Source organism: Scyliorhinus torazame, chromosome 9 (assembly GCF_047496885.1).
Source record: "Scyliorhinus torazame isolate Kashiwa2021f chromosome 9, sScyTor2.1, whole genome shotgun sequence".
In the NCBI taxonomy this organism is placed as follows: domain Eukaryota; kingdom Metazoa; phylum Chordata; class Chondrichthyes; order Carcharhiniformes; family Scyliorhinidae; genus Scyliorhinus; species Scyliorhinus torazame.
In genome coordinates, this window is record NC_092715.1 from 101,074,761 (window position 1) to 101,095,913 (window position 21,153).

General features: G+C 50.1%; 1 protein-coding gene across 1 annotated transcript in view; it reads right to left on the reverse strand.

The window, feature by feature from the left end:
• Positions 1-21,153, reverse strand: part of pcsk1 (proprotein convertase subtilisin/kexin type 1) — a 137,835-nt gene that overhangs the window by 19,891 nt on the left and 96,791 nt on the right. The window contains exons 10-11 of the mRNA XM_072516324.1: positions 16,829-17,062; positions 901-1,058 (exon numbers count right to left, since the gene is read on the reverse strand). Of these exons, the coding sequence (XP_072372425.1) occupies positions 901-1,058; positions 16,829-17,062 (392 nt within the window). The remainder of the gene's footprint in view (positions 1-900; positions 1,059-16,828; positions 17,063-21,153) is intronic.

Below are 21,153 nucleotides of genomic sequence, written 5' to 3' on the forward strand. Positions count from 1 at the left end.
TGCAACAACACTTCCTTACATTTATACACAATTCCTTTTGCTATAAATGCCAACATTCCATTTGCTTTCCTTATTATCTGCTGCACCTGCAATGCTCATTTTCTGTGACTCATGCACGAGGACACCCAGATAGATCCCTCTGCACCGGAGCACCCCGTAGTCTCTCCCCATTTAGATAATAAGTTGCGTTTCCATTTTTTCAACCAAAATGCATGATCTCACACTTATCCACGTTAAACTCCATCTGCCACATTTTGGCCCACTCTCTGAACCTATCTGTAGCCATTTGTAAGGTTCTCATTCCCTCATTGAAGGGATGGCACGTGGCGCAGTGGTTAGCACTGGGACTACTGCGCTGAGGACCCGGGTTCGAATCCCGGCCCTGGGTCACTGTCCGAGTGGAGTTTGCACATTCTCCCCGTGTCTGCGTGGGTTTCACCCCCACAACCCAAAGGTGTGCAGGTTAGGTTGATTCTCCAAGTTAAATTGCCCCTTAATTGGAAAAAATAATAATTGGGTACTCTTATTTCCTCATTGCAACTTACTGTCCCACCTATTTTTGTGTCATCTGCGAATTTGGCTGTGGTACATTCTATCCCTACATCCAAATCATTAATATAGATTGTAAATAACTGGGTCCCCAAGGACCGAACCCTGTGGCACCCCACTAGTCACATCTTGCCATCCAGAAAAAGACCCATTTATCCTGTCCGTCAGCTAGTCTTCTGTCCAAGGTAATAAGTTACCCCTGGTGGGATTTGAACCCCAGTCCCCAGAGCATTGCCCTGGGTCTCTGGAATACTAGTCCAGTGACAATAGCATGCATTAGCAACCCTCCTAAATTGTCAACAGGGAATCACCAATATATTTAACACGGGTAAATTTGCAGGGGTGACCTACCTGCAGGAGACGTGAGAGTGATGTGAAGGTCCCCTCTCCGAGTATATTCAATGGTTGCCTCCAGTTGAACATGCTCCAAAGCTTTAATATTATTGTCTTGTCCATCACAAGCTTTGGCAGGGATTTCAATTGTAATCTCGCCGCCAGCTTTCAAAGCCCTGCAAAAACGTATTAAAAATGATTGACCTAAGACAATTATTAACCGATGTGATCCATGATTCACATTGCGTATTCGTTACTGATTTGCTCTTAAGCATTTTCTAAAACTGAATTCTGGATGCATTGACACAACTTAATACATGATTGTATGTTAATGAATAAATAAATATGGGTTTCTTCAACACAATATTTTTAAAATGGCACGTTCTCTCACTTGGGACGAATGGACATATTTAATCCTTTCAGCGGCTGAACCAAAACAACTATTAATTAATTTTTTGAAGACCTGGGAAACATTTAAAGGATTATTTGTTAGATATCCATGCCGTGAAGCGTCAAACATCTTTTTTTTTAAAGAGAATTCAAGCACTTTGTATCATTACAGGGGCAGCACGGTAGCCTTGTGGATAGCACAATTGCTTCACAGCTCCAAGGTCCCAGGTTCGATTCCGGCTTGGGTCACTGTCTGTGCGGAGTCTGCACATCCTCCCCGTGTGTGCGTGGGTTTCCTCCGGGTGCTCCGGTTTCCTCCCACAGTCCAAAGATGTGCAGGTTAGGTGGATTGGACATGATAAATTGCCCTTAGTGTCCAAAATTGCCCTTAGTGTTGGGTGGGGTTACTGGGTTATGGGGATAGGGTGGAGGTGTTGACTTTGGGTAGGGTGTTCTTTCCAAGAGCCGGTGCAGACTCGATGGGCCGAATGGCCTCCTTCTGCACTGTAAATTCTATGATAAAAATTAAAATTGTGAATTTACAGCACAAAACGGTATCTCACAGTTTGAAGCTGTGAAAATACTGACGACTCCCCTATTTGAATAGGTTTATTGGGTCAGTAGTGTTTGTTCACGTACTCACCTGGAGTTCCACTCAGCTGTGCTGCCTTTGTCCTGAAATTGGCCAATGATCATGAGGGATTGAGGAATTTAAGTGCAAATTATGTGCCGTCTAAATCGAGTTTCTGCAATCTTTGATGCTAGTTTAAAAATACATTAGGCCATGCCTAATAAACTAGGCCATGATAATAAAACAGGCCATACCTGCTGATTGAATAAATCACCATTGCGAGTTTCTGCTAATTGTTTCTATTTGTGAGCTTTTGAGGAGGTTCTTTTAAGTATTTTTATACAAGGGACACTAATCAGCACATTTCAAAAGCTGTGAATTTTTTTTTAAGATACGAAGAAATTGACTACCTATGTATCTTGGAAATGTTTCAGTATAGTTTGTTTTTAGAGTCACCTGCAGCTAATATCAGGTTGCTCACAAGATGGGGTGATTTTGAGCCTAGGTTAGCTGTCAGCAAGAATGTCGACATGGGCAGAAAATTTATGAAGAATCAGAAAATTTGTTTCTCGCCGGCGGGATCCCGTTTTCTGATTTTCCAGGCCCCTGGTCAGCGGCAGAATGAGAAAAATGCTATGGAAGGCAGGGAACCACAGTTTGATATATTATAATATCATTAGCGAGCCCTACTCCCTCAATTAATATTTATTGGTCACCAGGAGGACGTCACGTCAGTGCAAATTACTTTTTTTTTTAAATTTAGGGTACCCAATTATTTTTTTCCAATTAAGGAAACCTGCACTGTAAATTCTATGAAAGCTCTATGAGGGAAAATTTAGCGTGGCCAATACACCTACGCTGTGGATTGTGGGTGTGAAACCCACCCAGACACAGGGAGAATGTGCAAACTCCACACGGACAGTGACCCTGGGCTGTGAACGAAGCCGGGTCCTCAGCAGCGTAAACAGCAGTGCTAACCACTGCGCTGCTCCCAGTGCAATTTACAACAGCTATATAAAAACAAGAACCTAGTGACGTCCCCTCCGAAGGGGATGTCGGAGGCAAGCACTCAGCTCACCATTACCATCCACGGTGCTAGTCACAGAGGGGTAGTGGAGATGACGTGGGGGACCCAGATAAATTCAACTCGGGGTGGGGGAGGGGGGTTGGGAGGTCAGGGTTCAGTGTCAGCATTTTGGTGGGGTCACTCACAGGTCTTTGTGGCCCTTCATGTCTGGAGCTTTTAGGTTTAAAGGGGTCTGGAAGTTGGTATGCAGGAAGCGCTTCCTGTGTCCTGCTTGCTGGGTTTGTTGCGATATCACCGCTGAGGGATTGCCCTCCAGAGTGGCAACCAGTTGCCAAATCAGCACACCCAGCCTGCCTTGATGATTTAGCCAACATTGTAATGCATGAGTGTACCTCTGATTAACTCCCAATTTACATTGAACTCCAAGGTTCATACTCACATCTATATAACAGAGAGGTGCCACCAATGATCTTATTGAATGGTAGAGCAGACTTGAGGGGCCGAATGGCCTACTCATGCTCCTAACTTATGCATCCATATGCTTGTAAGTAGAAGCATCACAACAAAGCAATTCAGTTAAATCACTTGCAGCTTATCTAAAAAAATGACCGTCGCGATTGATGTGTGTGGTGAATGTATAATTACTGATAATTCACCAGTGCACTGTATTATGTTATGTTATGTTATTAACCCTGTGGGCTCCATCTATGGGCCATTGTGTGGCTTCACCCACAGGGGGATATGTTGGGGCATGTACGGGCTCCGCCCATGGCTCCACCCCTTTAGAGGAAGTATAAGAGCAGTGGGGCCGCCTTCAGTATTGTACCAGTCGCAGGCAGGCACAGTTCTAAGCTGATTAAAACCACGGTTTACTTCTCCACGTGTCTTCGAGTGAATTGATGGTCGCATCAATTTAATCAGCTTAAAATACTACTATGGAATCAGCCCTCAAACCTGACAGACTGGAACTCGATCCACAGGCCACGGAGGCGAAAGAAATGTTTTCACATTGGCTTTGACGCTTCAAGGCCTATCTCGCCGCTTCGTCTACGCCATCCGTCACTGATGAACAGAAGCTGAGCCTCCTCCACGCACGGGTGAGCCATCGCATTTCTGTCCAGCTCGACGAAGCCGCTTCCTATACAGAGGTCCTCGCACTACTCGAACGCCTCTACGTGCGGCCTGTGAATGAGGTATACGCGACACGTCTTCACCACTCGCTGCCAGCGCCCCGGGGAGTCTCTAAATGATTACCTACGCGACCTCAAAGCCCTCGCGCGCAACTGTAACTACCAGGCCGTTACGGCCAACCAGCACATGGAGCTCGCCGTCCGAGACGTTTACGTGGCGGGGGTCCGATCGAACTATGTGAGACAGTGCCTGCTCGAAAAAGGGCCCAGGACCTGGACGACACGGTTAAACTGGCTACCTCTCTGGAGGTCGCCTTTCACAGCCTTACTGCGTTCCCGGCCGACCACGCGACCCCCTCGTGGGCCCCCGACCAGAGATTACCCCAGGCCTGTGCCGCGTGGCTGCCCGCCCATCATGGGGGGCTACCCTGCTATTTCTGCAGCCAGTCCCAACACCCCCGACACCACTGCCCGGCCCGCAACGTGAACTGCAGCAGCTGCGGGCGAAAAGGACACTTCGCCAAGGTCTGCCTGGCCATGTCTAAGAACTTGAACTCACAGACCCGATCCACCGACTCACAGGCCCGCAGACACTGCAAAGTGGCAGCGTGTCTGCCGACTCCGCCTCCGCACAACACATGTGACTCATGGGGGCCGCCATCTTCCTCACTGCCTGCCATGCTCGACCAACGGGGGTCGCCATCTTGGCCGCCATCTGCTACACCACTCGATGCGTACGACCTACACGGACAGCCACTGCGGGGCTGCCCCAGCACCTCTGATCACGCCGCCGGCTACCCACAACTCAGCGCGGTCACCCTGGACCAGTCATGACCCAAGCACCTCCGGAGCTCCATGATGGCCGTCCGGGTTAACGGGTATGAGACAACTTGCCTTTTCGACTCCGGGAGCACAGAGAGCTTCATTCACCCGGACATGGTAAGACGCTGCTCGCTCCCAATATTCCCGACGCAACAAACCATCTCCCTCGCCTCTGGGTCACACTTGGTGCAAATCCAAGGGTGCACTACTGCAACCCGAGCGATACAGGGTGCTGAGTACGCTAATTTTCAACTATATGTGCTCCCAGACCTCTGCGCTCCTCTCCTTTTGGGACTCGACTTCCAGTGCAACCTCAGGAGCCTAACTCTTAAGTTTGGGAGGCCCCTGCCCCTGCTCACCATATGCAGCCTCGCGACCCTAAAAATCGACCCCCCCCCCCCCCCCCCCTTCGCAAACCTCACCGCCGATTGCAAGCCAGTAGCCACCAGAAGCAGGCGGTATAGCATGCAGGACAGGACGTTCATTCGGTCCGAGGTCCAGCCTCTCTTGCGGGAGGGGGTCATAGAGGCCAGCAATAACCCCTGGAGAGCTCAGGTGGTGGTCGTCAAGACTGGGGAAAAGTTCCGGATGGTGGTTGATTACAGCCAGACCATTAACCGGTTTATGCAACTCGATGCGTACCCCCTTCCCCTGATTGCAGACATGGTAAATCAGATGGTGCACTACCGCGTGTTTTCCACGGTGGATCTGAAGTCTGCATACCACCAGCTCCCAATCCACCCGGAGGACCGCCACTACACGGCGTTTGAGGCAGACGGCCGCCTTTTCCATTTCCTCCGGGTCCCCTTTGGCGTCACGAACGGGGTTTCGATGTTCCAACGCACGATGGACCGAATAGTGGACCAGTACGGGTTGCGGGCCATGTTTCCGTACTTGGACAATGTCACCATCTGCAGCCATGACCAGCAGGACCACGATGCCAACCTCCACCGATTTCTCCAAACCGCCCAAAAACTCAACCGCACCTACAAGGAGAAATGCGTTTTCCGCACAACCAGGCTAGCCATCCTCGGCTACGTTGTGGAAAACGGGGTCCTAGGGCCCGACCCTGACCGTATGCACCCCCTCCTACAACTCCCTCTCCCTCACTGTCCCAAGGCCCTGAAGAGGTGACTTGGATTTTTCTCCTATTACGCCCAGTGGGTCCCCCAGTATGCGGACAAAGCCCGCCCACTATTTAAGGCCACCCTCTTTCCACTGGCAGTCGAGGCCCGCCAGGCCTTCAACTGCATCAAGGCGGACATCGCCAAAGCCGCGATGCGTGTGGTGGACGAGTCTGTCCCCTTCCAGGTGGAGAGCGACGCCTCAGAGGTCGCTCTCGCCGCCACCCTCAACCAAGCAGGCAGATCTGTAGCATTCTATTCACGCACCCTCACCACCTCGGAAATTCGACACTCCTTGGTCGAAAAAGAAGCCCAAGCCATCGTGGAAGCCGTGCGGCACTGGAGGCACTACCTCGCTGGTAGGAGGTTTACCCTCATCACCGACCAACGATCGGTTGCCTTCATGTTTGACAATACGCTGCGGGGTAAGATCAAGAATGATAAGATCTTGAGGTGGAGGATCGAACTCTCCACCTATAACTACAATATAGTATATCGTCCTGGGAAGCTCAACGAGCCCCCTGGTGCCCTCTCCCGCGGCACATGCACCAGCGCGCAAGATGACCGACTACGGGCTATCCACGATGACCTCTGCCACCTGGGGGTCACCCGGCCCGCCCATTACATCAAGGCCCGCAACCTTCCCTACTCCACCGAGGAGGTCAAAGCTGTAACCAGAGACTGCCAAATCTGTGCGGAGTGTAAACCGCACTTCTATCGACTAGATAAGGCCCACCTGGTAAAGGCATCCCAGCCCTTTGAATGCCTCAGTATCGATTTCAAAGGGCTCCTCCCCTCCAATAACCGCAACACGTATTTCCTTGACATCATAGATGAGTTCGCCCACTTCCCGTTTGCCATATCCTGCCCCGATATGACCACCCCCACTGTCATTAAAGCCCTGATAGTGTTTTCACCCTGTTTGGTTTCCCCAGTTGTGTCCACAGCGACAGGGGCTCGTCGTTCACGAGCGACGAACTGCGTCAGTACCTGCTCAGTAAGGGCATCGTGTTGAGCAGGACTACCAGTTCTAACCCCAGGGGAAACGGGCAGGTGGAGAGGGAGAACGCGACAGTCTGGAAGACCGTCCTACTGACCCTACGGTCCAGGAATCTCCCAGTTTCTCACTGGAAGAAGGTCCTCCCCGATGCGCCACGCTATTAGGTCCCTCCGTTGCACGGCCACAAACCAGACTCCTCATGACCGTTTGTTTGTTTTCCCTAGGGGAGCTACCTCAGGGGCCTCGCTTCCACCTTGGCAGATGACATCGGGTCCAGTCCTCGTCCGAAAATACGTTCGGAGCCATAAGATCGACCCCCTGATAGAGAAGGTCCAGCTCCTGCACGCCAACCCACACTATGCGCACGCTGGCAAGATACCGTCTCCCTCCGGGACCTGGCGCCCCGACCCCTATATGGTTCCCGCGCTCCCTCCCACCCGCCGCACCGGTCCACAGGAATGAAGCTCCGGAAGAGCCGCTCCTGGAGTCCACGCCTGTGCCCGCTCCGGACCCACTTCCACAGCCACCCGAAGCGGCTGCAACACCAGTGCTTCGGCGGTTGCAATGTACGATCCGGGCACCGGACCCACTGAATCTATGAGCCCGTCACCCCCGCCGGACTTCATTTTTTAAACAGGGGGTGAATGTGGTCAATGTATAATTACTGATAATTCACCAGTGCGCTGTGTTATGTTATGTTATGTTATTAACCCTGTGGGCTCCACCTATGGGCCATTGTGTGGCTTCACCCACAGGGGGATATGTTGGGGCATGTACGGGCTCTGCCCATGGCTCCACCTCTTCAGAGGAAGTATAAGAGCAGCTGACCTGCGGGGCCGCCTTCAGTATTGTACCAGTCGCAGGCAGGCACAGTTCTAAGCTGATTCAACCCACGGTTTACTTCTCCACGTGTCTTCGAGTGAATTGATGGTCGCATCAATGTATTATCTGAGTTGGTTTAACATTGACTGCAACTGGATGCAGTGAGACTAGAAACAGGCTTCCAACACAGGAGATTGTCCAACACTGTTTTATTGAACTTGCTGATTGCTGTACATAATCTGCTGTGGGTTGACACTCTATTAATCTAAACTGATAACCTCTGACTGGCTTGACCAGACTAGCTCTCTGTCACATTGAGACGGAGCTCACAGCCTTGTGCACTCTAACTATCTCTGTAGCTGTATCCTGTGAGAAGAGGGAGAGTCTTAATGCCTTGTGTGTTTTATAGTGGTAATGTCCTGTCTGGTGATTGGTTGTTCTGTGTTGTGTGTGTTCATTGGTTATCCTGTGTGTCAATCACTGCCTGTCTGCATCTCATTATATACATGAGTGGATATTATGGCATCTCCCCTTTTTGAAATAAATTTTAGAATGTGTCTGTATATACATGCATGACTATGTACAAGTGGTGAGTGAATGAACATATGTACATCGGAAGGTGTCTATCGTGCAGATACAGAGTAAACTGAACAAAATTTACAGGATTCAAGTCTATAGATTCAGTCTTTGTGGTGGGCGACAAATTCTTGTCGATCACCTCAGAGGTGGAGAGGGGGACGCCAGCACCTGGACAGGCGGGATTGCTGCCAGATCGGTGGCCACGTGGTGCGAGATGTCCTGAGGCGGCATGATGACATGCGGAGAAGTGCGGTCAGGTGGTGGGCAGGAAACTTTGCGCAGTGCCGTCCTGTTGCGCCGTAGAATGGAGCCATCAGCCATTTGAACAACGAAAGACCTGGGGCGGCCTGTCTGTCGACAACAGCTGGGGCTGACCAGCCTCCCTCAGGCAACTGCACACGAACAACATCTTCTGGAGCCAGCGCAGGCAGATCAGTGGCATGAGCATCATACGTGATCTTCTGCTGGTCCCTGGATCGCTGTACTTTCTGCAGCACCGTGAGGTGGAACATAGATGGCTGGAACAGCCGTCCGAAGGTTGCAGTTCATGAGCAGCTGCGCCGGAGACAAACCAGTCGACAGAGGGGTTGCCCTGTTTGCCAACGGCGCCAGGTTAAAATCAGAGGCTGAGTCTGCAGCCTTGTAAAGCAGCCGCTTGACAATATGGACCCCGTTCTAAGCCTTCCCGTTTGATTGCGGGTAATGGGGACTGGATGTTATATGTCTGAAGTGGTAGGATCGTGCAAAGACGGACCACTCTTGGCTGTAGAAACATGGACCGTTGTCACTCATTACTGTGAGTGGTATCCCGTGCCTGGCAAACGTCTCTTTGCAGGCTTTAATCACTGACTTGGACGTGAGGTCCGACAGTTTCACCACTTCCGGGTGGCTGGAGAAGTAGTTAACTAAAAGCACGTAATCATGCCCATTTGCATGAAAGAGGTCTATCCCCACCTTGGACCACGGAGAAGTCACAATCTCGTGTTGTTGCAGTGTTTCCTTGGGCTGAGCTGGTTGAAATTTCTGGCATGTTGTGCAGTTGAGGACCGTGTTGACAATGGCCTGGCTGCCAGTAAACTGCCTGCCGAGCTCTGCGTCGACATTTCTCAACCCCAAGATGACCCTCATGGATCTGTCGGAGCACCATGGTTTGCATGCTTTGGGGAATGACGATTCTATCCAGTTTAAGAAGGATCCCCTCAACAACCGTTAACTCGTCCTTAACGTTGAAGAACTGGGGGCACTGCCCCTTTTGCTAGCCATGGACGAGGTGTTGCATCACACGTTGCAGTAGAGGATCTTTGGCAGTTTCTTCGTGTATTTGGACAACTCATTCATCAATGGCTGGGAGGTTGCTGGCACACAACTGTACCTGTGCCTCAATGTGGCGAATGAAATCGCCCTGTTCACACGGCGTGGTGATGGATCGGGATAGGGCATCCGTGATGATCAGCTCCTTACCCGGTGTGTAGATGAGTTCGAAGACATATCGGCGGAGACGAAGAAGAATTCGCTGCAGCCGAGGTGTCATATTATTTAAATCCTTCTGGATTATGTAGACTAAAGGCCTGTGGTCTGTTTCCACCGTGAACTTTGGCAGACCATATACGTAGTCATGAAACTTGACTATTCCTGTCAGGAGACCCAAGCACTCTTTTTCGATCTGGGCGTACCGTTGTTCGGTCGGAGTCATGGCCCTGGATGCATCTGCCGCTGGAGCCCAGGACGAGGAGTCGTCTCTCTGGAGGAGCACCGCACCAATGCCGTCCTGGCTTGCGTCTGTGGATATCTTGGTATCCTTGGTAGGGTCAAAGAACGCCAGTACTGGGGCTGTGGTGAGCTTTGCCTTCAGCTCAAGCCACTCCGCTTGATGTGCGGGAAGCCACTGGAATACTGTGGACCTTTTAACGAGATGCCGGAGGGCTGTGGTGTGGGATGCCATGTTAGGAATGGATTTTCCGAGGAAATTTACCATCTCAACGAAACGTAGAACCACTTTTTTGTCCTCTGGGGTCTTCATCGCATTGATTGCCAGCACCTTGTCAGCGTCAGGTTGCACACCTTGCTGTGAAATGTGGTCATCCAGAAACTTGATAGCGGACCGACCAAATGAGCATTTGGCCCTGTTGAGCTGGAGGCCATTTTCGTGGATCCTCTGGAAAAGCTGTCTGAGGCGAGCGATGTGATCCTCGGGCGTCGTGGACCAGATGATCACGTCATCCACATAGACTCGCACCCCCTCGATGCCCTCCATCATTTGCTCCATTATTCGATAAAAGACTTCAGAAGATGAAATGATACCGAAAGGCATGCGGTTGTAGCAATACCTGCCGAACGGAGTGTTAAACATGCACAGCTTCCGACTGGACTCGTCCAGCTGCATCTGCCAGAAACCACGGGCGCAATTCTCCCATCGGGAGACTAAGTGCCGACGCCGGAGTGAAAACCGGAGTGTTTCACTCCGGCGTCGGAGGCCGTTCCCAGCCCCCTACTCTCCTGCCCCCGGGGGGCTCGGAGCGGCGCCGTGTCATTTACACGCGCCGGGCCTTGGCGCCATGTAAAAGCGGCGCCGCATAAATGACACGGCCGGCGCCGCGTAAATGATGTCATCCGCGCATGCGCAGGTTGACCGGCGCCAACCCGCACATGTGCGGTTGCCGTCCTCCCCCGCGGCCCGCAAGATCCATCCGACATCTTCTTGCGGGGCGACGAATGAAAGGAGATCCTCCTTCAGAGAGGCCGGCCCGCCAATCGGTGGGCACCGATCGCGGGTCAGTCCCCTTTTGAGTCCCCCCCCGGTGCAGGAACCCCCCTCCCCCCCACAGGCATCCCCCCCACCCCCAGCGTTCCCGCGCTGTTCCCGCCGGCAGCGACCAGGTGTGGACGGTGCTGGCGGGAAGCCGTCGTGTTGGGCAGGCTGCTCGGCCCATCCGGGCCGGAGAATCGCCGCTCGCCCGTTACAAACAGTGAGCGGCGATTCTCCGAGCGGCCAGCCCTGATTCTCGCTGCGCCGGTTTGGGGGGGTGGGAGAATTGTGTGCGGGTGCCGGGGCGGCGTGGCGGGACTAGCGCAGTGCCCCGGCACTTCTCCCACCCGGCGTGGAGGGGGAGAATTCCACCCCACGTGAGGCGTCCAGCTTGATGAAGAATTTCTCACAGGTTAATTCTTCTCGCTTCGGGATCGAGTAGCGCTCTCGCATGATGTTGCGATTCAGGTCTTTGGGATCGATGCAAATGCGGAGTTCACCAGAGGGTTTCTTGACGCAGACCATGGGGCTGACCCAGTCTGTTGGTTCCATGACCTTTGAAATGATGCCCTGGTCTTGAAGCTCTCGTAGCTGCGTTTTCAGACAATCCTTGAGAGGAGCCAGTACCCGGCGTGGTGCATGGCTGACTGGGTGGCATTCGGCCTGAGTAGTATCTTGTAGCGATATTGGAGCGGTCCCATCCCATCAAACACATTATGGTATTGTGTGAGAATGTCATCTATCTCAGCCTGTAGGTTCGCATTGGGCGAGGCAGTCGCAGGTATAGAGGACATGGCATGGACTCGCTGGACCAGATTTAGGAGTTTGCATGCGCGAGCACCGAGCAGGGATCCTTGTCAGGCCGGACGATCTCAAATCTTAATGTCACCTTGATTGCCTTGTGAGATACACCTAGCTGACACAATCCACTGGCAGCTATGGCATTGCCATTGTAGTCAAGGAGCTGGCAGGCTGGTGGAAGAATGCTAGGTTGGTTTCGGATGCTGTCGAGGTCTGACTGTGATATGAGATTCGCAGATGCGCCAGTGTCCAATTTGAACCGGATGCGACACTGGTTGACCGTGATGACAGCACACCACTCGTCGTCAGGATCCACACTCAGGATTGAAAAGCGGTTTGCAGGCGCGGTAGAGACCAGCTCGCGTGTGGTGATGATGCCCACCCAATATGGAGAGTTGAGGCAGTCAGCATCAGGGTTCGTCGGGCTTTCGGAATCAGAATCCTGCAAGCCTTGTTGTACGCAGCGGACACGTCTGCGCTGCAGCTGGGATCGCTGGTTGTTGCTCGGTGGAGCGGACCTGCAGAGGGCCGCACAATGCCCAGGCTTTCCACACTGTAGACATCGCCTGCCTTTGGCTGGACATTGCCGCTTTAAATGGGCGGAGCCACAATTTGGACACGTCATGACGCTGCCGTCAGCGCGTTCTGTGCGCCGTCGCGCATGCGCAGTGCGGTCGGCTGACGTTTGCACAAGCGCAGTAGGGTCTTCGGCCTCATCGTCCTCCTAATTGTTGCGCGCATGCGTAGGGACCCGAGGAAAGTGCGCGAAACGGCCACTCTCCTCGATGCTCAGGCCTTGCATTTTGCGATGACCTGCACCCTTTCTGCCTCGTGGGAGGCCAGTTTTGCCGTTTCTGCCGTCCTGATGCGGGAGTAACAATTTCTGGCATGCTCATGGACAACGCACGTTTCGATGGCGGCAGAAAGGGTCAACTGTTTGATTTTGAGTAGCTGCTCCCGCAGGGAGTCGGACTGGACCCCGAAAACGATCTGATTCTGGATCATGGAATCAGCCGTTGAGTCATAATTACATGACTGCGCTAGAATGCGGAGATGGGTCAAGCTCTTATTCACCTCGACTTCGCACTGGCTGTCGAATTTCAGCAGAACTGTCTTGAACTTTGTCTTGTCTTTGACATCGGCAAATGTGAGCGAGTTAAAGATGTGGATGGCGTGATCCCCCGCAGTTAACAGGAACAGCGCGATCTTCCTGGCACCCGATGCTGCCTCGAGGTCGGAGGCCTCGACATACAGGAGGAACTTCTGTTTGAAGACCTTCCAGTTGGCGCCGAGGTTGCCGGAGATCTGGAGTTGCGGAGGGGGCTGGATCTTTTCCATGCCGCTGGATGGCTGCTTGCTGGTCGTTGCAGATTCACTCGAGGTAGGTTCATTAGAGTTAATAGTTCCCTGGTACCATGATGTGTTATCTGAGTTGGTTTAACATTGACTGCAACTGGAAGCAGTGAGACTAGAAACAGGCTTCCGACACAGGAGATGGTCCGACACTGTTTTATTAAACCTGCTGGTTGCTGTACATAATCTGCTGTGGGTTGACACTCTATTAATCTAAACTGATAACCTCTGACTGGCTTGACCAGACTAGCTCTCTGTCACATTGAGACGGTGCTCACAGCCTTGTGCACTCTAACTATCTCTGTAGCTGTATCCTGTGAGAAGAGGGAGAGTCTTAATGCCTTGTGTGTTTTATAGTGGTAGTGTCCTGTCTGGTGATTGGTTGTTCTGTGTCGTGTGTGTTCATTGGTTATCCTGTGTGTCAATCACTGCCTGTCTGCATCTCATTATATACATGAATGGATATTATGACAGCGATTTAATTGCTTTGTCGCGCCCGACTTCGTGACACAACAAGGATGTTGAATTTCATAAAAGGCCTATCAAGAGATTTGCAACACTCAAAATGTCTTGTGAGATAATTTTTTATGAACTTCAGAGTACCCAATTCTTTTTTCCAATTAAGGGGCAATTTAGTGTGGCCAATTCACCTACCCTGCACATATTTTTGGTTTATGGCACGCAGGCATGGGAAGAATGTGCAAACTCCACACTGACAGTGACCCAGGGCTGGCATTGAACCCGGGTTCTCAGCAGTGCTAACCACTGCACCACCATGCCGCCCATGTGCTTTGTGAGATTTAACAAGACCTTGTGAGCCAACATGATCTAAATCTCGCCCGGCGAGGGCCATTAGGCTCATTTAAATATATCTGCACCGCATTCTCCCAGGGCCCGGGAACTAGCGGCCTCACCTGTGAGACCTCGCCATTACGCCACTTAGCACTGGTTTCCACAAATGTGGACAAGGCATAATGGCACCTTGGGGCGGGGTCTCCTGGGCCATTAGAGATCCATGGGCGGTCGGGTTCCGACAGCATTGTATCCTGGCACTCCCTTTGGCACCTAGGAACCTTGTCTCTGCCAGCCTGGCACCCTGGCACTGCCATCCAGGTACCCTGGAAGTGCCACTCTAGCATTGCCAGGGTGCCCAGGGCACTGCCAGGGTGACAGGCTGGCAGTACCAAGGTGCCCAGATGCCATGTTGCCCATGCCAGGAATCAGGAGTGCCTTACCCTTAAGAGGTAGGATGAGGGGGGTGGTCTTAAGGACCACCTAAGAGGTAGGCTGGGTACACTGTGGGTGTCCGGAGTCCACTGTGGGGTGGATAAGGCGGTCAAAAGATCTGGGCAATTCAAAGTGGTACACTGGGCCCACATGACGGTATCCAGGGGTGGAGGATAGGTGTGGACAGTGAGCAGAAGGCCAGCGAATCATGTTCATGGGTTTTGGGCGTGTGTGAGGTTGAAGGGCTTTGGACGGGATTTGCAGATACAATGTTGAGGATTTAGGGTAACAGTAGCTCCTAAGTGCAGAGATGGGAATATTTGGGGTGTTGGATGATCTGGGAGTGCAGGTGGGGAGAGAGGTCGGCCTATGTTGGCCTATGCCTCCCTGATAACCCAGAGACGGATTTGGTTGTGGGCTAGTGGGACCTGGAGCCGCCCGCTTGCTGAGTCCTGCAGGAGTATGGGGGAGAAATCTGGCAGAGTTCCTGCACTAAACGAAAATCAAGTTCACCATCAGAGGTGCAGTGGAGGGGTTCACCTCGAGGTGGAAGCTGTTCATTGACTTCTTTAAGGGGTATTGAGTTGTCAGCGGGTGGGGGAAAGGTTTTTTTTTCTGTTTTGAGGTAGGTTAAAAGTTAAAAAAGGGGTGTAGGCGCCAATGCGGCAGTGGGCAGAGTAAGGGGGAGATTGCTGGGGGATATGTAAGGATGTTTTGGCTGTTTGCTGTTGTCGCGGTTGTTTTTTGTGTTTTTCTTTTTTGTTATGTATATATTTGAGAAAGCCTCCAATAAAATGTTTTTTAAAAAAAATCAGGACAGCATTTAAAAATGTCACCCCGATCCGCGAGTCTGAGCTTGTCAGGACAGGGAATGAGACAACTGCGGCCTCAGCTGGGCGTTCATCGCCGAATCCCCCCAAAATGGCAAACTGCCGTTAAATAGTGCGATGTGTTTCTTGGCGCTACAGCACCGAGAAACACCTCGTTAAAAGTGCCCAAAACGGAACTCTGTTTTTCTCCCATTACATCGCGCCCAACATCTTAAACATAATTCTTACTGCTTATATTTACATTCCCATATCAGCCAATCTTTCCGCCTGAGGTTTGCTATCAATTGTTGTTGAATTATGTGCAGTCTTTGTACTGTGGACTTGCATTTATGGGGTACAGGGTTCAGACAATTCAGATGAATTTATTTTAGGATCCAAACAACTAGCAAGGAGGAATATTCAATGTAATGAAATGGAGGTTGGAATGAAATGGAGGTTTGAGAGATGAATGGACAATATTCCATCGAATCCACTGACATTTTCGAATAGCGGTCATATTTAATGTTGAGTAATTGATTATACACCGGAACCGGCTCTTTTGGTGGCTATTAACAAGTATCAATAAAAGAAAAACATTTATTCTCGGTTATAATCACTTCTGGAACAACAAATATCAAGAATGCTGATTTAGCTCTGGCTAAAATGATCTGAAAGTCTGGAACATAAGAACATAAGAACAAGAACTAGGAACAGGAGTAGGCCATCTGGCCCCTCGAGCCTGCTCCGCCATTCAATGAGATCATGGCTGATCTTTGTGGACTCAGCTCCATTCTCCGGCCCGTACACCATATCCCCGAATCCCTTTATTCTTTAGAAAGGTATCTATCTTTTTCTTAAAAACGTTTAAAGAAGGAGCCTCAACTGCTTCACTGGGCAAGGAATTCCAGAGATTCACAACCCTTTAGGTGAAGAAGTTCCTCCTAAACTTGGTGCTAAATCTCCCTCCCCTTATTTTGAGGCTATGCCCCCTAGTTCTGCTTTCCCCGACCAGTGGAAACAACCTGCCCGCATCTATCCTATCTATTCCCTTCATAATTTTATATGTTTCAATAAGATCCCCCCGCATCCTTCTAAACTCCAATGAGTACAGTCCCAGTCTACTCAACCTCTCGTCATAATCTAATCCCCTCAACTCTGGGCTCAACCTAGTGAATCTCCTCTGCACTCCCTCCAGTGCCAATAAGTCCTTTCTCAGGTAAGACCAAAACTGAACACAATACTCCAGATGTGGCCTCACCAACACCCTATACAATTGCAGCATAACCTCCCTAGTCTTGAACTCCATCCCTCTAGCAATGAAAGACAAAACTCAATTAGCCTTCATAATCACCTGTTGCACCTGCACACCTCTTTTCACTTCTTGCAAACATTTGATTTATATACTATGGTTGTATAATCTGAACTCTCCAGCATCAGGATCATTGAACACGGAGGTTAAAACAGGTCTAAAAATACTTGAATATATATATTAATATTGCATGACACTAAAATGAAAGGAAAGCAAAATAAAATGTAATTACTAACCTGGATTGAAAAGTATTATCTTTAACGATGCATTGTTTCTTCTCTGGGACTCCCTTCCAGGTTTTAGGATCTGCCATATCAACCAGTGCTTTGGCATTCAGCAAGCCAAACCCAAATCTACTATTCACCATTAGACCAGCTCCATTTTTTTTCCAGCCTAGGTTGTTGGCCAGTGGATCATATTCAGAGGTCCAGACAATTAAATGCTGCAGTTCCCTCCATGTAAGATTTGGGCTGTTGAAAAAGCAGAAGCATAAATTCCTAAGTTAGATATTCATTCGAACAGATTTAGATTTATTGTCATGTGTACCGAGGTACAGTGAACAGTATTGTTCTATGTACAATCCAGGCAGATTGTTCCATGCATGATAAAAAGATGTAGGAAGAGGATCAGTGGGGGAGAGACGCCACACTCCGGGCTCCATCTTGGATAGGAGAGATGTTTTACTTTGTGAATAAATGTAAACAGATTTCTGATCTCCTGCAGTCCATGTGGCATTGGCACAGAGTTCCAAGATTTTGACCTGAAAACAACAAAGGAACGGCTATGTATTCGCAAGTCAAAGTGGTGTATGACTAGATGGAAACATGCAGATGCTAACATTCCGCCTGCTGCACTGTTCTTCCAGCCAGAACAGATGAAGCAGCAAGTGAATACTTGAGGTAGTAGATGTAATGCCAATGAAGTGGGCTACTTTGTCCTTGAAAGTTGTTTGAAGGAAGTGGGGTCTATTAATTTACAGCAGTGACTTAGTTGAAATAGCCATTATTATAATTTGTCAACTTCTGGCCTATTAATTCATTTTACAAGTGTTACTGTTGATTCAGATGTCTATTCCAGTCTCCAAAATCCCCCTGTCATCCTTCTCTGTTCCTTATGACCTTATGATTCTGACTCTATTGTATCTAATCCCATAAACCAGGGATACTGGGTTAGGCTTTTACCCCAATCCTCTTTCATGACTTTCTTTCTCTTCTTCTGTAACAAGCATAAGAAGAAAACTTAATGCTTTTTACAGTAGATGGAGGATTAGTTTGTGAAAGAGTGACGGTACAGAGTGACCATCAGCATATTCTTGGCTGGCTTCATAGCAGCTGCCTTCTAATACAACCTGTTATATGAGGGATAGAACTGAACCTCTGCTCAGGACCTCCTGACAGTAACATGGATGGAATTTGCAATTAATAGAGGCTCTAGGCTATAATGTACAACAGAGCATCCATATAGACCAAGTTATATATGTAAAAATACATGTTATTCTTTGAAGCATGTTTTGTTTCAATTTATCAAGTGCTGAAAGTTTATAATCTTGCTACATTAGGGCCATGCACTGCAGACATGTGCAGCAAAGAATACAATTGTATATTGCTGGTTGCTGGACTAGTTGCCATTTCATCAAGAGCTTTGTGATTATAATTCAATCTTTATCAATGTTCAATTTTTAAAAACAGTTTAATTATGTTTAAATGCACAACTAAGTTGCCGTACTATTCAATCTGCAGTTTGAAAATTAAAGTACAGAACCTTTATCTTGATGTTGTGTTTTTAGAACATATATGTTATTATGAATATCACATAAATTAGTAAAATTCTGATCTTAACCTGTAAAAGTGGTTCTGCAGACATGGTTATCCAGATGGCAACAAAAGCAGCTTAAGGATTCCCTGCTTTCATTCAGTCACTTGTAAAATTCAATATAATGTACCACATCCAATCTATTGGCAAGTACATTTCATCTTATTACAATTAGAAAGCAATGATTATTATACGCTCAAACTCATACTCCATATAAAATAGGCAAACAAGAATGAATGTGACATATTAGTTTTATGAATTATGAAATCCTAGCTAAGTGCCGATATCCTATGTTTTATTCTGCCACCAGCACACTGAATCACAACGACTTTGGATTGGAGCTCAATTTTTAATGCTTCATTCCATCACGTAAATTGCACAATGATTTGGATTTAAGTGCAATACCATTTTCACTGTGGTTTCATTGAGAAATGCCCCATATCTGTGGTGCTGTGAATTAAAGGAATGTTTCCAGTGAACTCCAGATCCTGAGCACAGTGAAAACATTTCTCTGGAAATCTTCTCTAAACCTCCTATCTCTTATGCTAAGTCTATAACCCTGGTAACCCTTCCACGCCAAGGTCCCGCCGGGTAAGATTACACGTGGACGGCGCCGGCGGGACTTGGGTACTTTGTTACGGCCGCTCGGCCTATCCCGGACCGAGAATCGGTGGGGGGGGGGGGCCCGCGTAAAGCGGCCCCCAACTGGCGCCACGCTGACCACGCTGGTGCCAATGGCTCGGCAGAGAATCGCGTCCTGGCGTCGGGGCGCGATTCCCGCCGGTTGCGGCGATTCTCCTGCCCGGCCCTGGGCTGAGAGAATCCCGCCCCCCATTTACGAATTGTCCAGTGAGCTTCAATGAATTGCTTCTTTGGGAAACCAGAAGAATGATGGTACACTGCAATCATGAGCAATCGACCATCTACTGTAGCCAGGAGGAAAACTGAAGTTCTCACTCACTGGAGCTTCTGGGATGTCCCATAATTAACCATAATAGTTGCGTTTACCTTTAACAAAGGTAATTTTCACAATTAAAATTTGCACTGGTAAGCATTCAAAATAAGGTGAGTTTTAAGTGGGTTTAATTTAATGTTTCTGTGCCTGGAAGGGTAAAACCTATAGTTATATCCATGTTGGACAAAGGTGTTTGTGTGTGTAGGGATTGGTTAAGTTCCAACTCTGTTTCTATTGTGCTTAGCAAGGGCTATGGTGTGAAGAATAAATAAAAGGCATAAGGATGTGGGAGTTGCTTAGCAACTAGGGCCTTGTAAGGTAGGGAAACTTTTCATTTTTAGCTGAATTTGTAGTTCAAGACAAGAAATTGGGGAGTGAACCTCTCTCAGCTCTGCCAGGAGAAGCTGGACAGGACAAGAGAGTTGCAAAGACGCAAGCTTCCAAGCTTCCTCAGGAACAAGAGACAATCCAGATAACCAGGGAATTGGGGCAGAAAGAATGCTTAAATTATCTGGAGTTAAGAGAACAGAGACCAAGGTATATATCTGAATAATTCAAGGAAGAGTGAGCAAAGTGTTCTGAGTTAAAGAGACAATTGCAGTACATAAGTTTAAAGTGGAACAGCAGACTTCAGAAATAGTTGAAATATTTGATGTAATTTTAATACAGTATGGGAATAAAGAGTTAAAGCAATTGTGAGCAGTTTGCACAGCAATTAAAAGAAAGAAATTCTGAAGGGGTTGGTGTAAAATCCTGAACTGGGATCGCTGTTAAAAGCAGAGCGGAAGCTTTGTTTAAAAGTCCCATTTGAAAAACCTGGGGCGAAATTCTCCCCCAACGGCGGGATGTCCGCCGACTGGCGCCAAAGCTGGCGCCAATCAGACGGGCATCGCGCCGGCCCAAAGGTGCGGAAGGCTCCGCATCTTTGGGGGCCGAGCCCCAACATTGAGGGGCTAGGCCGACGCCGGAGGGATTTCCGCCCCGCCAGCTGGCGGAAATGGCGTTTGTTTCCCCGCCAGCTGGCGCGGAAATGCGGCGCATGCGCGGGAGCGTCAGCGGCCGCTGACAGTTTCCCGGCGCATGCGCGGGAGCGTCAGCGGCCGCATCAGTTTCCCGCGCATGCGCAGTGGGGAGAGTCTCTTCCACCTCCGCCATGGTGGAGGCCGTAGTGGAGGCGGAAGGGAAAGAGTGCCCCCACGGCACAGGCCCGCCCGCGGATCGGTGGGTCCCGATCGCGGGCCAGGCCACCGTGGGGGCACCCCCGGGGTCAGATCGCCCCGCGCCCCCCCCCAGGACCCCGGAGCCCGCCCACGCCGCCTGGTCCCGCCGGTAAATACCAGGTTTGATTTACGTCGGCGGGACAGGCAATTCCTGGGCGGGACATCGGCCCATCCGGGCCGGAGAATCCAGCGGGGGGTCCCGCCAACCGGCGCGGCCCGATTCCCGCCCCCGCCCAATCTCCGGGAGCGGAGACTTCGGCGGGGGCGGGGGCGGGATTCACGGCGGCCAACGGCCATTCTCCGACCCGGCGGGGGGTTGGAGAATGACGCCCCAGGTCTGGATTTTGGAATGCAAACCACTAAGGGAAAGCATAATTATGAGAGAAGATTTTTAGGGGAGGGATTCTCCGCCGGCAGGATTCTCCGTTTTGCCGAGGTCCGGGGGTTTCCCGATGGCATGGGGCTGCCGCACAATGGGAGACCCCATTGACAGGCCGGCGTAACGGAGAATCCCGCCAGCGGGTCGGGGCAATGTGGCATGGCGGGGCGGAGAATCCAGCCCAAAGTGTGGCTT